The following is a 22,407-nucleotide window of genomic DNA, read 5'->3' on the forward strand; positions in this document are numbered from 1 at the left end:
CTACTCATAATGAAACATTAATTAAAGAATGCATAAATAGCTAAGGATTGTGCATATAACTATTAAACATCTGTTAAATATTATTATTGATATAGAACTTTGATTAACAAATATTACAAATACTAAAAGATATTACTATTATATACAAATGAACATTGCTAGCAAATATTAATATTAAACGAACAAATATTATTCTTGTATACAACTATTAAATAATTTCCGCCTAATAATATGAGTTACCAACGTAACATGGCATAGCAAATAAGTGACTGCGCAATGCATACCGTTTTGAAAACATATTTGTAATCTTTATTTTCTCAGTTCAATGTCTGGAATTAGTTCGTTCAAGTCATATTCGTAACATTCTTAATATTTTGCATAAATATGACTTTAAAATGTTACTGGTGTTAGCATTCAAAACATTAATATTTCTGAGCAATGTTTATTCAGTTTTTTTTTTACGTTGCTTGTTGTAAATTAAGAACATTTTAAAACCCTTTACAAACATATTTTTAGAAATAAAATTTTCAAGGCCGAAGATACGATTTTCGCAATATTTATACCCATGCTCCTTGTTTTATAACAATATCCAGTGGCTTTAAAGAATTCTTCACTTACATGAATAAAAGTTATTTAAAAAAATTAAATGTGTAAGTAAGATAACAAATGGAGCTAATGTCTTTACTAAATGTCCAACTTGATAATGTTTGCAAAGTAAAAATTATAGTGTCGGCAATTATTAGTGTTTAATGATACTATAGAGTCTAGGTTTTACTCTGAAGCAGGAGACGTGAAAAATGCGCAATGCTATCGTCGAGACACGAACCTAAACACCTCAAATACGCGCCGAGTGTGTTACCATTACACCACGAAGACATGCGGGAAGGAGAGAGAAAATACCTTATATACTCCCCCTTTTAAAGGGCGACTGGGGATTAGGGGACCTAGTCGCTAAATCTTGATGGTGACGAATTATTGTCCACTACCTTTTTAGTTCGGGCGCCACTTATAGAATTGTTATTAATATTATTATTATTTCGAGACGTAAAAAATGTGCAATGCGCTCGCCAAGACTCAAACTGGACCCCTCGAATACGCGCCAAGTGTGCTACCGTTACACCACGAAGACCTGCTAAAAGGAGGGAGAAAATACCTTATAATATAAAGAAAAATAAATTTATAAAAACACGAAAATAAAACGAATGAATGCTATAACAGCATAAATTAACGGTTAGAGATCAATACTTGCAGCGATCAAATACCATACTTATTTTGATCAAGACACCTGGGGAAAGAATCTGAGCGTTTTCTTTCCTCTCTTTCTCTGTGCCACTAAACAGAGGACAGAATATTTAAACTGACAGATTTTAATCCCCTTTAATTCCAGTCAAAGAATCACACGCATCCAAGTCTTACTTAGGAATCTTACACAGGTGCATGTCAGTTTCTTTTAGAAAATTCTACACGAAGGCAAATTCTCTTAAACAGGCAGATTTCGTGGATTTTGCCAATTTCAAATAAACAAACTTATGCAAGATTCCAGTCTGGAGCTGCTGTCGTTAATTATTATACAGAGGCTGTTCACACATTTTTTAGATCACGTATATTGTATTCACAAAACTAAATTTCATAAAACTCTTGTATTTTAAATGTTCTATTTGACATCCCTTATTCTGAACTATCTTTCGACACCGCAATTTCCAGGATAATAATGCTTTTTGAAGTGGCAGAAGAGGTATTCTATCCCATTCCTCCCGAACAGCTTTCCAGAGTCCTGTTAGGGTTTTGGGACAACGTTTGGATAATGCAGTTTTTAAATCCGAAAGCACAAAAATCCATAGGTGACACATCGGGAGATTGAGTAGGGATATCAGTGAAGGGTATGGCCTTGATACCAGTTTTTTGTTCCATTTCTTTTCTTAGGAAATTTACAGTGGATTTTGATGTGTGACTGCTAGCTTTGTCCTCATGGAGTCTCACAGATGGATGGCAGTGTGGGTAAAGCGATGGTATTTCATTCAGAAAAATTGGCGATAAAATATGTTCCTGATAGTATTTGGAATTAATCTTGACATTTTTTTGCACTCTTTTTATTTTTTAACTTGCCATTATAAGAAAAACCAGCAACAATCATGAATCCCTTAGAAAAACTTTCTTTTGATTCTTTGAACCATGTACTTAATTTTTTTTCTCCCCTTTTATGATAATAAATGGCTCTTTTTTTTTTGTTACAATCATTTAAATACACCCATGCTTCATCTATTGTGACAATTGTTTTCCATTTTTCTTTGGATAAGTGTTTCTCATATAGAATTCTGCAGCGTGTCCTGCGTTGAGCGATATGCTTTGGAAGAAGACGATGCACATTGCGTTTTTTCGCTTTCTTAAGATTTAAATCAACATTTATCATTTTGTTTACTGTGGACACCGAGCATTTTAATGATTTTGCAACTGTCCTTTGGGGATTTTCTTTTAACATTAAACAACGTACCTTTGCAATAGTCGAAGATGTCCGTTTTTTCCTTGTTTGAAACATTTGTCCCACTTGAGGCTCCAATTTGACGTTTTTTTCCTTTCTTGTTGATGATATTACCTATCGACGCTTTAGATATCACAAAACCATGACTCTCACATCGTTTTTGGATACTGGAGTATGCATATTTCTCTTCGGAAAGAGCGCAAATGTAGCCTTCAAACCACTGCTTTGTTAAATTCGCCATTTTGAATTAAATCAAAACTTTCAAGCCACAGATGATAATTTTGACTTTTAAAAACATAGTACAATTGCAATTACTTCTTTTGCAGCAAACGATTTTTTACTACCGCTTACCAAAATCGTCTAAAAAATGTGCGAACAGACTCTGTATCTATCAAAAGAGGCGATAGATCAAAAAAGCATACAAAAAGAGGAGAAAAATCGTAAACTAATCATAGACATTTTTTTTCTGCAGTGTCTAACGAACTCGCTGTGCTGGAAATGCATAGCACTACTTCGTCAGAATTACCTCTAATTACACATTTGTAACTTCAGAATAATAGAAAAAAGAAAGAGGGGATAAAGCGGGGTCACGACTAGAAAAACAATTTTGAATGCTACTTTAAATACCCACGTTATGCATAGCTAGCAAAAGTTTTCTTGCTGTCCATTGATTTCATTCACCTCAAGGAAAACGTTTCTGAAACCCATATCCACTTCCTACCAAGCGTATGAATACCATCGGTATTATTAACATACCAGGAGATCAAGCAGACAGCGAAGCTACAGAACTGACTGGGAAACGAATAAAAACAACCTGGGAAGGGACGGCGAAAAAATTCTCTAGGCTCAAATGTACATCGAAGAAACATCATTCTATTCATCATACGTCCTTGCACTTGAAAAATCTAACCCTTTTCTTCTTCCCACGAGGACCAGCTTTCGGTCTTCAGCAAAGGTCAAAGTCGAGTTGCTCATACCCCACCCTAGCGAAGGCGGGACGCGCAAGATGGACCAACGGCGGAATGCCATTGCGCGATGTGCCGTATTTATTCGAGGGTCAAAGGTTGTTTGGCTCAGAGATCCACCCTAGTAGACAGAATACAAAAGGACTGCATACAGATGTACAATTTGCACCCACATGTATACCATCAAGCCCCTACGCCTTATTTCAATAGCACATGGCTTTGTTTGGTTGCATACATTTTTTACCCAATGGACTATTTTTTAGCGACTATTTGTTTTTATGTTTTTTGAATTCCATGAATATGATTTCAGCTTAAAGTACGTAAAGAAATGCTTATTTATTTATTTTACTTTTAAATTTTCTTTTCGAAGAAAGACTTAGATGCAGGTGCGACGCATACCAATCTTATTAGATAAGGTTATTTTTTAAGTACATGACGCGTGGTTTGAATAAATTCAAAGCAATGAGTTTGCACCAGAAAATTTATCCTGAACGATAATTTAAGGGATTTGTAAACATGTAATAACACGCCACGAGAACTTTGATAGTAGAGATACCAGAGCTATTAATAACAAAGCCCACGGTGCCTTTGCGTACTTTTATGAAAAAGAAAGTCTCTCGTCATAGCAGCTGATTTTCATGAATCCTCATGAAGGCTCTTCATGAAATAAAAAATCTGATGTGTACACCACATGACGTCCTTGTACGGAATATTAAATTATACGCATTTTTTCTTGAATTTCATTTAAACTTATTGCATTGAATTAAATCTACTTCGCCGACAGCGCATAAACCACAATAGAATAAATGCATTCTTTAAAATTCACTCTAGTTTTGTTTACTATAGCGACACTCTGGCGCTAGATTCACTTAACTAATTAATTTCGTTCATATTATAACTCATAATGCACAAAATTTATATCATTTAAAGAATCGAATTATCTAATCGTTGCCACATGTTCTATTCAAATACTATAATAAAGCTAGAACGATGTATAAAAGAAATTAAGCAAACAAAACAAAAAAGAACACTTTTTCACAGACGATTGAGTATTTCTCATTCAATTAATTCAGTTCTCACTTCGCCAGAAGGCAAAAATGCATAAAAACTCAAAATATCTATATTAACTATTACGAAGTAAATCTTAAAACACTTACTTTCTCGAATAAATTCCACAATGGATTAAGCATGATTTAATTTGCAATAATAAAAGAAGGCGTTATCTTTGTTATTGCGAAGCTTACTTTCTCTAAATTGGCAACAAATCTACTATTCTGCTATTTCAAATGTAAACAAGCAATGACAGCCATGGAAAAAATTATTAGGCTTAGCGGCACTTAAACGACTTTTAAATTGTTGATAATTCTAAAAATATTGCATACAGATTTATTAAAGGCATAAAAACCTGAACCGGAAGATAAAAACAACATAATTCAATCATTTTTAAAGCAGAAAATGTACAATTTACAAACATATACGAGTAAAGAAACGGAGATCACTGAGCCGGGTAACGGAGTGGATATATATATAAATATATTTACATACGTTTGTTGCGGCCGATTGCAACCGAAATACGAGGTGCACATCTACATGTTATAGCAGTCCTATATACAAAATTTCAACGTTCTGAGGCTACTTGTTTTTGAGTTATGCGAGATACGTACGTACGTACGTACATACGTTCGTACAGACGCCACGAAAAATTCTCTTCAGAATTCATTTTAAAGCAGTTTTATAATTTTTTTGGAGGAAAAGAGTGTTTTATTCTGTCCTTATGTACAGATATCACGCAAAAACATCGTTAAATTGCATTCGTAAGCGGTCAAAATGGATATTTTCGTTGAAATATGCTGCCTAAAACTTTTCGCGATTACAATACTTCCTTTTTACTTCGTACAAGGAAGTAAAAACGATGGCTTTTAAGAGCAAAGGCATGGGATCCAAAGTAATCAAATTATTGATGAGAATGGATGAGCGTTTTTTGTCTTCCAAATTGTGCTGACAGGATTGTGATTGTGATTAATTAATATATTGCTGACAGCACAATTTTCTGTGCCAATGAGGGATTGGTATGCTATTATGATGCTAACCGAATTTTAAAATTCTTTGTTACTTGAACTTTTTCGGAATAATGCCTGCACGATATGCAGTGGCGTAGCTACGGTGGGGTAACCGGAGACATCTGTCCCCGGGCACAGCATCCAAGGGGCGCCAAACTGATTTTACGAAATTTTACAATGATATGTTTTCCATTCCTGGCACACAGAAAGTGGTGCAATGTCTTCAGTTGTCTCCGAGCGCTGAAAACCCTATTTACGTCTCTGACGATCTCTGAGTATCAATCTCTGAGTAATGTTTAAAAATAAATAAATAAATAAAAATTTTTAAAAAATTTGAAAAGGAGTTTTTTTATTTAGAAATCACTACATTTCTCCATATTAAAATCGCTTCCAAATGTAGCAAACTATAATTCTGAATAATCGTGATCTGTAAAATGTACTTTTTTTTTTTTTTTTTTTTTTTTTTTTTTTTTTTTCCAATGGCAGATTGTGAACAATTACAAATGTAACCCAGTCCATTAATCTATACAAGGCCGGATGTGGTAGTCTCTTTATGATGGAGGCACCTAATAGGTGGGCCACCATCGCCTTTCCTACGAAGGGGCGGACAGTTACAACCATGGCTTCTCCGGGATTCGAACCCAGGCCCTTCAGCATCGCAGTCAGCTTCCTTGACCACTATACCGACTGGGCTGCTCCGTAACATGTACTCTGAAATTACATCTCTTGCTTTCAGTTAGCGGCCAAGCAATAAAATCGGTTAATCGATTCGGGTTAAAATTCCAGTCATCGGGGAATTTTCGTGGTTTTCCCCGTGGCAATGTAAATACGAGCCAGTTTCGGTTAAAAGGTCTTCCACGTAATTATCGCTACTTTAGAGGTATCGCTTAGATAGCCCTCGCGTGCTTTACGGTAATCCATATAATTCCTTTTTTTTTCCCCTATAAATATTAATTATCCTAATAAATAAATTAACCAACTTCCCTTTGCAAAATCTTAAGAACTCATATGGTATAAAGGAAGTTAAGGACTTTGTTTCCTAAAAAAATCATTCAAAACTTTTCAATATCTTAAAGACAGTGAAATGAGCAATAAATAACATAAAAGAATACAAAAAACAAAAAATTCTGAAAAGCAAAGTATAATTAATGATATTTTATCTTATATTTTCAAGAGAAAAAAATTACAATGAAATAAGCTCTATCACTTAATACAAATATTAATTATCCTAATAAAAAAATTAACCAACTTTCCGCTGAAGAAAAAAAATCATGCGAAACTTTTCAATATCTTACAAATAGTAAAATAAGCAAAAAATAACATGAAAGAAACTCAAAACAAAAAATTCTGCGCAGAATTTTACTCTGCAGAACAACTTTATCAAAAAAAATGTACTGCGCAGAATTTTACTCTGCAGAACAACTTTATCAAAAAAAATGTATTATATATATATAAAAAAATAACAATGAAATATGCCAATCTCTTAAAAACAGTGACATAAGAAATACGATGAAAAATTGTTGCCAAACCCATATTTCTAAAAGAACGAAGCTATTCAAAATGATACGATTTCATCAAAAATCTATCAACAACAATAAGAAAGAAAATTGTTGCCAATAATCACATTTTTAAAGATGTAAGATATGAGAAGAGTACTCGGAAGCTTCATTTAAAATTTTTTTAAAAATATAAAATATTATCTTTTTTCCAAAATTCTTTTTGTAAAAGCAGTCGCAAGGATGAAACTTTAACGTGTCCAAAAATCAAAGAAAATTAAACTGTACACTTTTAAAAATAAACTTTTTTAGAAAAAATCCCGTTGAAAAGGTGTTAAGCTCACATTGTTAAATAAATTCGTATTTAATCGATTTACTGAAACACGGAATTTATTTTAAGTTCGTAAAATAGCTAAGTGCCTACGTTTCATGACGATGTGAAAATGGAGTGCGTAGAGTAAAATCTCGCTTTTCTATAGCCCATTATGTCTCAAAATGACGCGATTTCGTCCCAAAACATAAAATCTAAGAAAAAAAATCTAATTCGAATTTCGAAAAAATCGCTTCCAGGTGCACTGGCTCTTGTCTAAATGCACCTATGTACCAAATTTCGTAGCCGTGGGTCTATTAGCTTACGCGCAGCGCGAACGAAAAACACACACACACAGACAGACTCTTTCTTTTATTATATGTAGAGAAGATATGATTCTGCAATATTAATATAATCATCGTGAAAAAAGCCATTTCTAAGCCATTTTCGGAATGTAAAAACAACATTCCCTCTTTCAAGACTTGAAAAATGAGAGTTAAAGAGTTGGTTCTTTTTCCTATCTGTCAAGTTCAGTAACGTATGCTGTCTATACAACAAAACATTACACATGCAAGTAGAATAGATAGAATTATTCAATTTCAGGCTTTGAATTTTTGGATTGTATTGAATGCAAAGCTTACTCACTGTAAAGCATGATTTCCTTAAATTTACGTTCATTGATAGCTCTGTCATCGGGACAAGTAGCCTTCACTCCTTCTTCCTTTGTATAACACTTTCCAAGACCTAAACAAAAAACATAAGACACATAAATAAAGCTAAATATTAAATTCACCTAAATTTTAATATAACCACAAAAAATTTTAATCCGTGTGTCTTTTAACACATGTAACTTTTTAAAAGAAGTACTGCATATATATGGAGAACGCTACACTAGTTCTCATGAACCTTATTAAAATATATTTTTGAGCTTAGTATAAGTTTAAACATTCATTTAAAAATAAAATAATTGTTTTGCATTACATAGACGATTATATACGTCCGCTATTCTATTCTTAAAAATTTTTTTTACTACTAATCCTGAAAGAGTTATTTGAATTAATAAGCCAGTGTGATCTGCACAAAATACCATGCACTGAATAATTGGTTCTCAGTCTTTTTAGCTAAATGCACCCCTTTCATAATCATTAAAGGATCATTCCCCTCGTTTCCCAAACTCAAAATATAAATATATAAATTCGTGTAAATTTAGATTATTTTTCACTTGTTTTATAAATGAAATAAAGGTTGCATTTTATATTCATAAATTTGTAGAAACATTAGGATTTTTTTTTTTTTTTTTTTTTTTTTTTTAGGGAGATCCAATCGCCAAATCCTGGGTGTGGAGAACACTCATCCAACATCCTTTTAGTTAGTTAAAATTGCATGATAATATTAACAACGTATTATTGCATGATAATATTAACAACGTATTTCTAACCTTTCAAAGTATTTGCGTGAAAATTCGTTCGGCATAATAGTTGCAATAGTTACAAACTGAACAACATTTCACACAAGTAAATGACAAAAGGTAAGGGTAAAAAATCAAATTCGCGGCTATTCTAATTTATTTATTAACCGACCCTTCGAGGCAAGTTGAAAATGACGTGAAAGCCGCAAATTTTGGAATTAAATATCTTATGTTTAACATTTATTATACGGGAGTCAAACTTTCTTTTTTTTCGGGGGGGGGGGTTTAGTGAGTATAGCATTTCCCTAAATCTAAGTGTAGGTACCAGGTCAGCGTACAAAACATAAAAGATATTTCGCATTTAAAACGAAATTTATTGTTTTTAATTTAAAAATACGAAAACATGAATCTGTCCGTCTTTAAAAACATATTTGTGACTGGAAGCATATGCAGAAATACTACTGCAAAATATGCTAATGACTACATGAGACTAAAAAAATATGTTGCAAAAATAAAGGCCAGGTAAGGACATTTGTATACGCGTTGTGCATATTTATTAATGTACATTTTAATCCTAATTCCATGCCAACTAAATACATGGAGATGAAAATATTTACGTCAGACTGCTCGATAACATTTTAATAAAATCAGTTACTAATTTTTAAAAAATAATTATTTCCTGCAGCATATAGATGAATTTAATTTATTTTCTGACAGCAAATGAAATATTAATAGTAAATAAATAAAATTAAAGAAAGAAAAATTACTTACCTTCTGTATGAATTTGTATGACATTTGGAGCTTTCAGGGTGAGGTGGAAGCATCTCATGCAATCTCCTCCGATAGTACTGAAAAAATAAGTGCATTTCAGCATGGAAGTATGAGTTGTCACAACATAGATTTTTAAATACCGGGGGAAACTATGCAAGTAAATGCTATATTTTAAAAGGGAAAATAGTTCTAGCAACAATTGTTTGTATCAGAATAACATACTGCATATTAACATTCAACAATTCTTTTAAATTTAATTTCATGCCTCAAAACTAGTAACACCGAAGAGACCAAATTCCACGATTAATTCTGGAATTAGTAAAATTAATAATAAAAATTCTCATACGTGTCTTTCAGGATGACATTATTTCCTCTCTTGCGGAAACATTTTCCCCAGGGAGGAATGGCATCAGGTTCGATAGAAATTTCACTAAAGGTAGCGGCTGTGTGTCCAAATGCTTCTGTTTCTGTTTGGATTAAATACGTTCCCAAATATTCCATAGGAAAATAGCACTGAGCGTTCACTGTAAGAATAACAAAATAAAACTTAGTTACTTATATATCAATACAGATGTTTGCAATCTCAAATAGTCGTTTCAAAAATAATTAAAGTAATTAATATTCAAGTAAACAGTGGATAAATTGCAATGATTCGCAAAATTCCTGCAGAAAGGAAATATATACAGCTTTTGATTAACTGGGGTGATTCCCTAGAACAGTGATGGCGAACCTATTGCACGCGTGCCACTGTCGGCACGCAGAGCCTCATCAGCCGGCACGCGAATAAAATATTATTTCTTTAATCAACAATCACAATAATGTGATACTATGTAATTTAAATAAGTGTTTTAGTCTGTTCTTGAACGTTTAATTTACTTACTTATCGCGTAATGCCACTGCCTAGATACGAGATTTTCATATATCGCCATAAAAATGATGTACATATTTATTGACTCAATTTATGGCGTTTCAGTTGTTTGGGCCAATCATATTACTTGTTCCTTGGCAAAGAATACGCCAAAGTTGAAGCAGCTAATATCTGCTAAAATGAATTCAAATTTATTACAGACTACCGGTGACGTTTAATACTTTTGTTAAATGGATTCCAATTTCCAAATCTAAGCATTTTGTGGTAACTTATGAATAATTGTAATTTAATATCTTAAGCGGAATGGCAAGCGGCCATTCCACTTTGGGAACGTGGCCCCAAAAAGGTGGTCCACCACTGCCCAAGAACTTCGCCCAAGGTTAACCCTAAATCACGATTAATCGAGTGCACTTTAGAAAAAAAACACATGAAAGAAGAATAACTCCTATTATATTATAATTAACTTAAAATTACTTTCAGAAGTTTATCTGTGTTTTTAAGCAATGTAATCCATTTAATAAGGTGTTTATTGTTGTGACTAATCTCGCTTGTTTGATATCAGAACAAGCCCCAGAAATTCATCATGGCAAGGAGACAAGATTGTGCCTGTCGTTGGCAACAGCCTTGGGCACCATACTGGGGACAGTATAACTTTGATCAGTTCTACACCAATTTTGAAGAGGAGCAGCCCTGATGGACGGGTCCGAGGGTCTCCCATCCTTCTTTCCTCGCCACCAACCTCTCAAGAGGACATCCGGGTCACCGTGTATTTAGTACCCCCATGCCTCACAAACATTATACTTTTATATACATCCATGCCTTCGCCGGGATTGTCGCTAACCTCTACCCCGGTTGGGGGGGGGGTCGCATTTAGTTGCATAAAGCAGTACTCGAAGCAAAATTAATACTTTTTAAATAAAGGAAGAATAAACATCATTAAAAATAAGCTGTAAATGACATTAAAGAACATTATTTACTTTATAATTAGTAATAAATGTTATCACCTGAATAATGTACCAGCAAAATAAGCGAAATTTACTAGTATTAGCGATTAAATGAGAATAATTGTTTACGAACGTTTTTAAAGGAAAACTAGCTCTTGGTTCGAAGGTATCGTGTACTTGATCGAGGATATGGAGCAATCTGAGTAAATATGAGAACGACAATATCGGTTTTCTAGAGAAATTTTTCGAAAATGAAATTCTATCTTGTAAGACACAGATTCAAATGTCTTTCGTTTCTGATTTCTGTTTAAAAATTAAGAAAACTGATTCATAATTCATCAGAGGGTTAAAGATTCCCTCTCTATTTGAGCACCCAAGTGATGATTATTTTAGGAATAATATAAAACTTATTTTTAAAAACAAAAACGTCGAAGTTGAACAGAAACACAAAATGCTGCTCGTGACAGCAGAAGAGAAAAATTTAAATAAATTGACTCTACACATACTATTCAGTGTAACAAATGAATCCTATAAGCCTATATGCTAATTATTTTGCGCATTTGTTGCTGCAAGCACTCCCACATCAGCTCTGAAGTCAAACTTATTTTTGGAAAGCTTCTCTAAAATATCAATTTTTTATACCTTCCAAAAGGCAAACTCGTTGGTGGCTGGGTAATTTCCCAAAACAATTTAATTTCTTGCAGTGGTCAATCAAGACATTAATGGAATAAGATTCTTAAAGCAACCACATTTTGTTACAAAAGCTTCACAAAGACAGCAACTCGGAGCCTTCTTATTATGCTACTTGCGTTAATGCTAAGAGATATTTTAATGTGTATATTGTAGTTACAGTTATAGAATTGAAGAGAATATTGAAACCACAGCTATCTTTTCTTTCATTAACACTCCTCCACCTATATTAGTGAAGTAGTTTACTACATTGTAATAGATTCGAAATTAAAAAATAAAAAAAGTGATGAGTATTTTTTCAAGCGATTAAACACGCATTTTTATTTGTTATTTTTATTTTTGCCATATTTTCATTTTTAATGCGAAGATTCCGTACCCGTGTTCCCAATTTTCTTTTTAGTCCAAAGGAGTTTTGTCCCTGAAGGACTATTGTCTTCGTTCTGCGATTTTCCGTTGGTTCACTATAAATGTCCGTTTCACTTTTTAAACTGTTGCCACCAAATGTTAGAATCCTGCATTATATTTGAAGAAATTAAATAATGAAAAATTTGCATAAATGTATGCATATTTCTCGCCTTTTGCTAAAAAAACGGTACCTAGAGCCATGGAATTTTGAATGACGTAATCCTACTGCTAATATGGGCATGCGGAAGACCAAATTTGAAATTTGGAATTTGTTTTATTATCGATTTTATATTTTGTAAAACTTTAATAACGAATTTTTGATTAACAAACTCAAGGGTTTCAAAGCGAGCAATGGCAACACTCATCGGGTTAAAAAAAAAAAAACTTTTTATTTCCAGCGCGCGGAACTGTGTATGGGAACTTCTAAAGATACGCTCATTTTAAAATTATTTTGCGACATTGCTGTTGAACTGAATTTTATGGTTTAAGTGCAAAGAAGATTATATTTAATAAATAAAGATAACACACAGAACGGTAAAAAAAACGCCCCTTTAGATGCAATTTAAAATCTGAAACCTTTCAGAATTTTTCTTTTTTCCTTTAATTATTTTATTTTACTCTCTTCAGACAGATGAGTTTTACACTGATGGCTTGTATTAGTAATTTTTTCTACCGTTCCCCAATAAACAAGCTTAACTTTTATTTTAGATGGGGTTTGATTAATTTATCCTCATTTTATAAGATTACTGTTCGTCCAGAACTATTGTAACGCGTTAATTTTAAAGTGTTATTTGTAGCAAAATACCACTACCTTTGCATTGTAAGCTGATTTCCTATAACTCTTACATACTGTTACAAATTTTGTACATATGTAAATAACTTTAGTGAAATTATATGTGATTGTAGTGTTTTTTGTATAATGTAAGATGAAATGCTTCAAAGAGAGCTCTGCGGGAAAAATAAGAATACAGTTGCAAGTCTAATTAACATTGGGTAAATGGCTATCGTTCGCCACCTTGGCGAAATATCGCCAAGTTGGCAAATAATTTTTACCGCCAAGTTTGGCGATACGTCGCCGAACGTGGCGACTATTTAGCGACATTTAGTTCCAGTCCCAGCATAACGATGATGGTTACTGTAATTGAATTACTCTAATTGATCGTATATCCAACTTTAACGTATCCGGCCCTGATATACCTTCTAGTAGTTTTGAGAAGTGGGAAGGTACCAGAGAATTCTCGGCGGCCGGGTAAAATTATATAAGACCGCATAAAGCATCAGCTTTCAGTGTTTCTCAGTTATAGTCATTAGTTCAGAGCTGAATATTTAGATCTCCGTGAGAACTTCGCCTTTTAGATGCGCTTTGCACTGCGTTGTGTTTAACGTTCTTAGTAGTTTGAAGTGTAACTTCTGATTATACTCGGCGATTCTGAGAACAACTGTATGAGTACTTTTGTGTAAAGTTCTGGAACTGTAAAGTGTTTCTCTTGGTAAAATAAATTTTATGAAGCTATTATCGAGTCTGCGTGCAATCAATCTACTACGAACCCGTACGTAGAGAACAATACTTATAAACACAAATTGCCTCTATAATTGAGGAATCAGAGTTTCGTAAGTTCAGATTTAAAATATATATACAGTAATACCCCGCTTAACGCTGTTTCGTTTAGCGCTGTTTCGGTTTAGCGCTCTTTTATTTCAACCCGGGGATTCCACGAAATCGCTCGCAGCATAATATTATGCAGCGATAGGTTTCAAATACATATCCGAAAGAGTGTACTTGTATTTCTTGTTTGGTGCGGTATTGTACAGACATATTTTGAAGGGGTAAATGTGGAAGATGTCGAAGAAATAATTCAAGAAGCAGCGGCTAGTCTTTCTGGTGATGAGCTCAAGGAATTAACTGAACAAGAAGAAAACAAAAATGTTGACAGCAGTGATTCAGAAGAAGAGCAAAAACTTTCGATGGCGTTTGTAAAAAGGAGTTTGTCTACCATAACTGAAATAATGGATCAATTCATTGAAAATGATCCGAATTTTGACAGGAGCTCAAAAGTAAGGCGTCGTGTTAGAGATGCTCTATCCGTTTATGAAGAACTTTTAAGAGAACAACGCAAAAGAAAAAGGCAAACAACATTAGATGCTTTTGTCACAAAAAGGCAGAACACTGAAAACGCGGAAGGCTAACTAAATATGACTGACTGAGAATTTTATTTGTTTTTTTTTTAAGAATATTCGTTTTGTTATTTATATTTTGTTTTTATTTTTGCAAGAAATAATAATGTGGTATTAATTTGGGCTTTAAGAAATAAATGTTTGGTTTTATTTTTATTAAAAAAACATACTTTTTAAATTTAATACCTAACCAATTTCCTAGCCATCTTCTCCTAACCCCAATATTTACATGTAAAGATAGCCTTGTTTAGCGCTGTTTCGCATTACGCTCTACTTTGATGGAACGTATCCCCCGCGTTAAGCGAGGTCTTACTGTATGCCCCAATCAACGCTAAAGGGGGGGGGAATGCTTACTAATTTTTTAAATGAACACTGGAGAGGAGAACAGTGGAACATAAGAAAATTTTAAGCATTTTAGAGACTATTACGACTGATAATAGTAACACAATATTTTTTGTTGCTGTTGTTTGTTTAAAAAGTGGTAGGTAGTTTTTCACTGAATGTTGAAATAGAGTAAAAAAAGTAAAGAAAAAACAGAAAATTCTCAATAAAACTGCTCTTCTACCGTAAATAATGATGGCACGGGGTGCTTTATTTTCCTTTTATTCCTTTCTTCTTTACTTTTTTTTTTTTTCTTTTTTTAATAGTTCTTTCTCTTTCTATGGAGGAGCATTAAAAAAAGAAGGGCGGAGGTAGTGTGAAGTAAGTCGAAATTCCTTGGATCTATTTCGCCGTGTCTCCCTGATTGCATGAAGCATTACCGAAAATTGAGTTTCACTACTTTGATTCTTAGTTTTTTTCTTTCATTTATTTAACAATGAAGTCTTTTTTTAATCTTTTCTCGAAGTCATTTCTCCTATACTTTAAAATTCCTTTAATTTTCTTACAAGAACAAGAACTGGGAGTACTTACGTACAGGCAATGTCCGGCTAACGAATTCTCGAAAGTTATGCTATATATTCAAATTTTCTCCGCTCAGGAAACCTGCATTTTTTAGTCCAAAGGGGCTTTGTCCCTGAAGAACTATTGTTTTCTTTCTGCGATTTTACGTTGAATCACTATAAATGTCCGTTTCACTTTTCAAACTGTTGCCAACAAACGTTAGAGTCCTGCATTTCATTATTTGAAGAAATTAAATAATGAAAAAATCTGCATAAATGTGTGTATATTTCTCGCATTGTGATAAAACAACGGTACATAGAGCCATCGAATTTTGAATGACGTAATCCTCTCACGAATATGGGCATGTGAAAGACCAAATTTGAAATTTGGAATTTGTTTTATGATCGATTTCATATCTTGTAAACCTTTAACGAATTTTTGATTAACAAACTCAACGATTTAAAAGCGAGCAATGGCAACACTCTACGAAGGAAATAAAACCTTTTTATCTCCAGCGCGCGGAACTGTGTATCGAAAATTCTAAAGATAGGCTAGATTCTAGAGAACATGATATTCAATAAATAAAGGTAACACACGAAACGTTAAAAAAACGCCCCTTTGGACGTAATTTAAAATATGAAACCTTTTAGTTTTTTTGGGGGAGGAGGGAAGGGAGTACCGTAAAGTTTTTTTTTTTTTTTTTTTTTTTTTTTTTTTTTTTTTTTTTTTTTTGAAAGGAAGGAAAAGGTATAGGTTAAAAATCACTGAAACTATATCAATGCTGCGTATACTTTACGGACAAAATGAAAAGAAAATTATTATCTCACTTCAAATAATTTTTATTGAACAATATGAACATAAATGCCATAATTGTAGTAATTAATTTATTAGCAAATACTGTTGCTGTTGTGACTAATCTCGCTTGGCTGATATTAGAACAAGCCCACAAAATTCATCGTGGGAGGGAGGCAAGTTTGCGACTGTCGTTAACAAGAGCCTTGGGCACCATGCAGCTGACAGTACGACTTTGCTCAATTTTGAAGGGCAGCATGCCGGGTAGACGAGTTATCGGGTATCCCACCCCTCTTCCTCTACCAAAAACCTCTCAAGAGGACTTTCGGCTCGCCGCATATTTAGAGTGCCTCCATGCTAGCACAGACATTACACATTTACAAAATCCTAGCTTTCTCCGGTGTACGAACCCGGGTCCATCGCTACTGCAATCAAAGTTACTAACCACTCTCCCGGTCGGGCGGCATTAGCAAATACTACATTATGCAAATTTAATTACGCCATTGATTTATCGCACATTTATTTCACTTTTTGTTCGCTATTTTGGACCCACTGTGCAAAAAGATAGTGAAGTTGGTGCACCAACTGTACTGAGAGTTGTAAACAAATGGCGGCCTCGTTAAGCTTAGCGGCACTTAAACATTTAAATTGTTGATAATTCTACAACTACTGTATGCTGATTAACTAAAAGGGCATAAAAACCGTAGCGCGACACAAGTAAAACAATCTCTGTTAAAGCAAAAAAAGCAAAATTCACTAAAATATAAGAATACAAAAACGCAACTTACGGAGACGAGTAACAAAGTAGCAATATATATATACGTTTCATGCGGTCGATTGCAAAGAAAAAAAGTGGTGCACAAGTACATGTTATAAAGTTCCATATGCAAAATTTCAAAGTTTTAAGTTATGCTATTCGTTTTTGACTTATACGAGATACATACATACGTACGTACGTGCAAACATCATGAAAAAAATCTTTCTCGAATCCATTTTAAATTCAAAATGTTTCACTTGCTGTTGCCATTTCGAATTTTGGAAGCTAATAATGCCATCTGTTCAGCACCTTTTCGTATATTTGCCCTAAAAAGAATTTTTATATATTATTCTTCCTTTTTAAGCAAACCGTATTTCACCAGGTTGCTTGGTTTTATGTTGTGTATTTTTATAATAATAGATATAATTTTCAGGCACTTTGTATGTGATATAAACTCAGGTAAAATCATTAACCATATCAGACAATAGCACAAATTTCACATAAAGTAGTTACACCTTATTCAAAAGCTTCTTTAAAATTAAATAAACTTCCTTTATTGCAAATACGAGTCAAATGTTCATCACCATCAATGTTATTCTGCTATTTCGATAGCATCTGACAGGTGATATGATGATATAAAATCTCCTGGAAGAACTCATGCATACAATTATTGGCCCATACTTTACTTTATTTAAAAAAAAAAGAAAAAGAAAAAGAAAAAAAGAAAAAAAAGAAAAGAAAAGAAAAGAAAAAATAAAAGAAAAGAAAAAAACTAGTAACCGTTTTAGTTATTCATGTATCATCTTTACCCTCCACAAGATGGATGAACACAGAATGTTTTGCGCATTACAAAAGCTTAAATCTAAAGACTCATTGGATGAGTAAGTTCTGGAAGGGAGGGAATGAAACATCAGTGACATCGGGATATGTAATTATTTCCTTGGACGAACACTATTACCGAATTTTTACGATGTTTCGTGCAATAAAGTCGACATTTGGCTCCCGCAGGAAAAAGGTCATGGTCTGATGGTTCCTGAAATAAAACTTTCTGCATGGTGGACATGTTTTGTTCTACTGCATGTCCATCACTCTTTGGGTAGACGGGAGAAAACGACATAAAAGGCACCGATGTTTTACGAAACATAATTGCTTTACTTTTCCCAGAAATGAGAAAATCTAAGTGTCTCTTGGTCTGAAACGGAATATAAAATAGAACGGAAGAAGGAAATTCCACGAAAATAGTCTAACTTTTCGCTGCAGCGAGGGCTAGGTAACATTATAAAACGAAATAGTTAAAGGTCTTTGGAGGTTCTATCTTAGTCAGAAAAGTTTCGAATCCTTCAGAATTCCATTTTTATTCAGAATTCATTTAATTCTAAAACATGTAAGACAATTAAATTTTTTAATAATTATAACATAATTCTTTTGAATAAATTTTGGAAATACTGAAAATTTTGAAAATAAATATCCATACTTATTTAACATAAATGTCCAAAAATAATTTTTAGTATAGTCAAAAAATAAAGATTTTATGAAGAGCAAATTCAAAGCTAATAATAGTCAAATCTCTTAGTTCAAAAGTGAAAATTATTCGAATCACAAACTTGAGCAAAAATTATCCAAAGTGGTTATCGATTGTGGATGGCTTGGTTGATAAGCGCACTTGTCTGCGAAGGCAGGTGCTTGGTTTCAAATCCCAGACGGAGTTCCTGACATTTCAACTTAATGTTACTTAATGTTTGATAGGCGAAAGCTTGATCGTTAAGATGCCACCGCAAATATTAGAAAACTGTTTTAACCAACGAAACGGTTTTCGTTTGAAATCTCGAGAATCATGTGCTAAAGTAAATACTTTAGCATCAGGGCAGTAACAAAGGACACAGACAAATAAGGCAGAGTCTGCCTCAGCATCGTATTTTGGGCTAAAATTTTCCATTTCTAATGAGTCTGAAGTAAAAAAATCTTCGCAAAAGTAGATGCGACTCTTTATTTTGACAATATTACGTATATTTGGATTTTGGGATACTGTTAAAGACGCGTCTACCAAAGTCACGAACACAGCCAAATAAAACTCACAGGGGGAACTGGACACAAAGCTGTCAGGGCTGTAAACAGAAATATTTCGAAACTGATTGTTGATTTGGACATTTTAACGAGTAGCAAAGTTGATAGTTGACAGGTGATAGCAAGTCCGGACACCCAGACGGGTTGCCTAGACTAATCGGGTATCATCCGGTTCCCGCAACTATCTGAAGTTACACTCCGAAATCAATACAAGGGCAAAGTACATGGCCACACAAGGGAAAAGTATAGATTTTTATTCATGCGGAATTAAACATACTCGCTACAATATACGTTTCATAATATGCATTGTGCTGATCATTGCACTGTACTTAAGGCATATTTACAACTCAATGCCACACTTAATACACTATATATTCTTTGCAACATAATACGCTGAACATTATTCTTGACAATGCAACATAGATTCTGAACAATGTAATTGATTAAATAAAACATAACTTATTATATAGTACATAACTTAGTTATATAAGACAGGCTTATATAAATAACTTGATATAAGGGATAAATAAATTAAGAGCTCTTAAATAAAGAGCAAAACTACACAATTGCACACAGAAATAAAAGTTGTTTACTTTATGCTGTAATTATACTATACAAAATACAGATTTGAGGACACAGTACAGCCTATATTACTTTTGATTAAATAGCATTATGTTAAAAGTTGACAAGGTTGACAGTGCAGAGAAAGAAGTTCTTGGATTCCAGTCCAAGTCTGAACCCTTAGCAGCTTTAAGCAACGTCCAACTAAAATAAAAGTGAGAAGTAACTTGTAACTTTCCAGTGATGTTATACTTAGCCCGAACTTATCCCATCCTGAACTGAAGAGGTAATAAGAAAGGAGCTAATCCGACATTAACCATTCTGGTAGTAACTATGATATCAAGACGCTGTTTTATTGACTCATACTTCAATCACTGAAAGTAAACCACATTCAGAAAGCACACGTCTATCAAACTACTTCAACTGCTGGAATAATCTCAGTATTGTGTACATCATGAATTTAAATAAATTGACCATTGAAGCATACCATCAAATTACATTCTTACAGCCAGATCTTCGTTACAGTTTCTGACAAATAAAACGCTTAGTTCTCTAACAACTAAAACATAGTAGCAATTGTGAAATCATTTGTCCAAGACAGGCAAAAAAATTGTCAAGTGTGTAGGTCAACATCTGGTAAATAAACTGAAAAACGTAAATCGGTTGTAATATATAACACATCCAGTTGTAGCAAATTATTCTGTAAGGATTATGTTAATTTTATTAACAGTTAAATTTTAAGTTAAAATTCCTATCCTGTCAAATTCTTAACTCCAACTTACTACTTCCGGCCAGAACGTAGTTTTGGAATCTTGCTGAATATTTAATGAGGATGAGCGGTATTTAAACCACGAAATTACTTACGAGTCAGAGAGAATCAGAGTTTCTGATTTACGCGCGTCTGCCTCTTTGGCCCCCTCAAAGCTGTTATTACGCTCGGCCGTACTCAGGCCCTTGCTAAGCTTCGTAGCCAAATAAGTTAAGAGGCCAACTCGATTTGAATCTTGATACAGGGGTTGGACAAAAATATGGAAACACCTTTAAAAAAACATGTTTCTTTGCTTAATATGGTGTAGGAAACCCGTTGGCATCAGGGATAAATAGAAGGGCTAGGTCATTCCTTTGTTCGACTCCTCGCCGACGCGAGTCTCATAGAGGGGGGGAACCGGAAGTAATCTGACGTATCACTGTTGCACCTGCTCTGATTTCGCGCCTTTAAAACTGTAGTTTCATTCAGTTGCGAGACGATTTTCTAGAGATCGCATATCCCAAATTAATGTTAATCATACATATTTGTTTTCTAATAATGCAAATATTTAAAATAATTTGTGTATATATAGTTTTAGTCAGTTTTCCTTTTAAATTCTATATTTAAAGTATCCTTTATGTAATATGGCTTCTTGTGCTGTAGCAACGTGCCGTAACACTTATAGAAATACGAAAGGAAGAGATATTGTATTTCATGCTTTCCCCAAGGACAATTTGCTTTTGACGAAAGAATGGATACATAAATATTCTATTAATGTGAAAAAAGCAAGAATTTGCAGCGAACATTTTCTGTGCAGTGATTATGAAGATGACATGAGAAATCGCTTGCTTGGATTGCCGCAAAAGAAACTGTTGAAATGCAATGCTGTGCCGAAAGTAAATTTATCGTGTGCAGTAAACAAAATAACACCAAGAAATCGGAGACATTTGAAAAAACTAATGCAGAGTGCTTTTGAAAGACTACATGAATTAAGCCCAAAGAAAATTTGAGGCCGAGAACGAAATTGAAGCTGACAATAATAAATCAAATGTGAATGATTTTGAAATAAAAGTTACAAGTGACAATGCCCTATGTGACAATATCCCTGAGTGCCCTAAGTGTAAAGATAAACAAGAATGTATTGATAGTTTGAAGAACAAAATAATATCCTTAGAAAATTGTAATAAAATATTGAAAAATAGAGAAAAGAAAGATTTTAGAATGTTTGCTCAGCGACAAAGAAAGTGGACAACATCTAGAAAGAAATTTGTATCGGAAATTCAGAAATTAAAATCCCAAACAGCGAAATTTAGGAAAAAACAGAACAGATCGGAGAATTTGGAAAAACGTCTAAAGCATATTTTTACAAAGACGCAGATTAACGCATTGCTAGAAAAGAAGGAAAAAATCCGGTAGACTAGTGAAGATATTTCACGTTGCATTGTCATAAGAGCTCTGTCATCTAAAAGCTACGATTTTTGGAAAGAAAAAATGGGAATTCCTTTACCTAGCACTAGCACATTAAAGAGATGGTGCGCTAAATTTTCATGTAGTCCAGGAATTCAGAGTGATGTTCTTGCTGTAATGAAGGAAAGATGCCAATATTTGAATTCTGTAGAAAAAATATGCGTTCTCAGTTTCGACGAAATGCACATAGATTCTAAACTCTACTATGACTCTAAACTGGACCAAAATCGGTCCTTTTCAAAAAGTGCAGTTTGTTTTAATCAGAGGTCTCATTTCGCAGTGGAAACAACCAATATTTTTTGATTTTAACACTCCAATGAAGATAGAACTTCTTTTTTCACTCATAAGACATATTCAATCATCTAGAGTAGAAGTGAAAGCAATAGTGTCTGATTTAGGAGGATCTACTATGTGGAAAGAGTTACAGATTTCGATTAATAGTTCTCATTTTCCAAATCCAGTATTCCAAACGAAAAAAATATGGGTTTTTGCAGATTTAGCGCACTGCCTCAAATTACTGAGTGTTTGTGTATTTAATTATGACAAAGCACACTAGGGCTATCTG

General features: G+C 33.6%; 1 protein-coding gene across 1 annotated transcript in view; it reads right to left on the minus strand.

Annotated features, from left to right (window-relative positions):
• Positions 1–22,407, minus strand: part of LOC118193456 (uncharacterized) — a 167,056-nt gene that overhangs the window by 61,170 nt on the left and 83,479 nt on the right. The window contains exons 2-4 of the mRNA XM_085825202.1: positions 9,836–10,013; positions 9,490–9,566; positions 7,956–8,054 (exon numbers count right to left, since the gene is read on the minus strand). Coding sequence (XP_085681328.1) covers positions 7,956–8,054; positions 9,490–9,566; positions 9,836–10,013 — 354 coding nt within the window. The remainder of the gene's footprint in view (positions 1–7,955; positions 8,055–9,489; positions 9,567–9,835; positions 10,014–22,407) is intronic.

Source organism: Stegodyphus dumicola, chromosome 10 (assembly GCF_044657685.1).
Source record: "Stegodyphus dumicola isolate Sdum_Otavi_A_Nest chromosome 10, ASM4465768v1".
Taxonomy (NCBI): Eukaryota; Metazoa; Arthropoda; class Arachnida; order Araneae; family Eresidae; genus Stegodyphus; species Stegodyphus dumicola.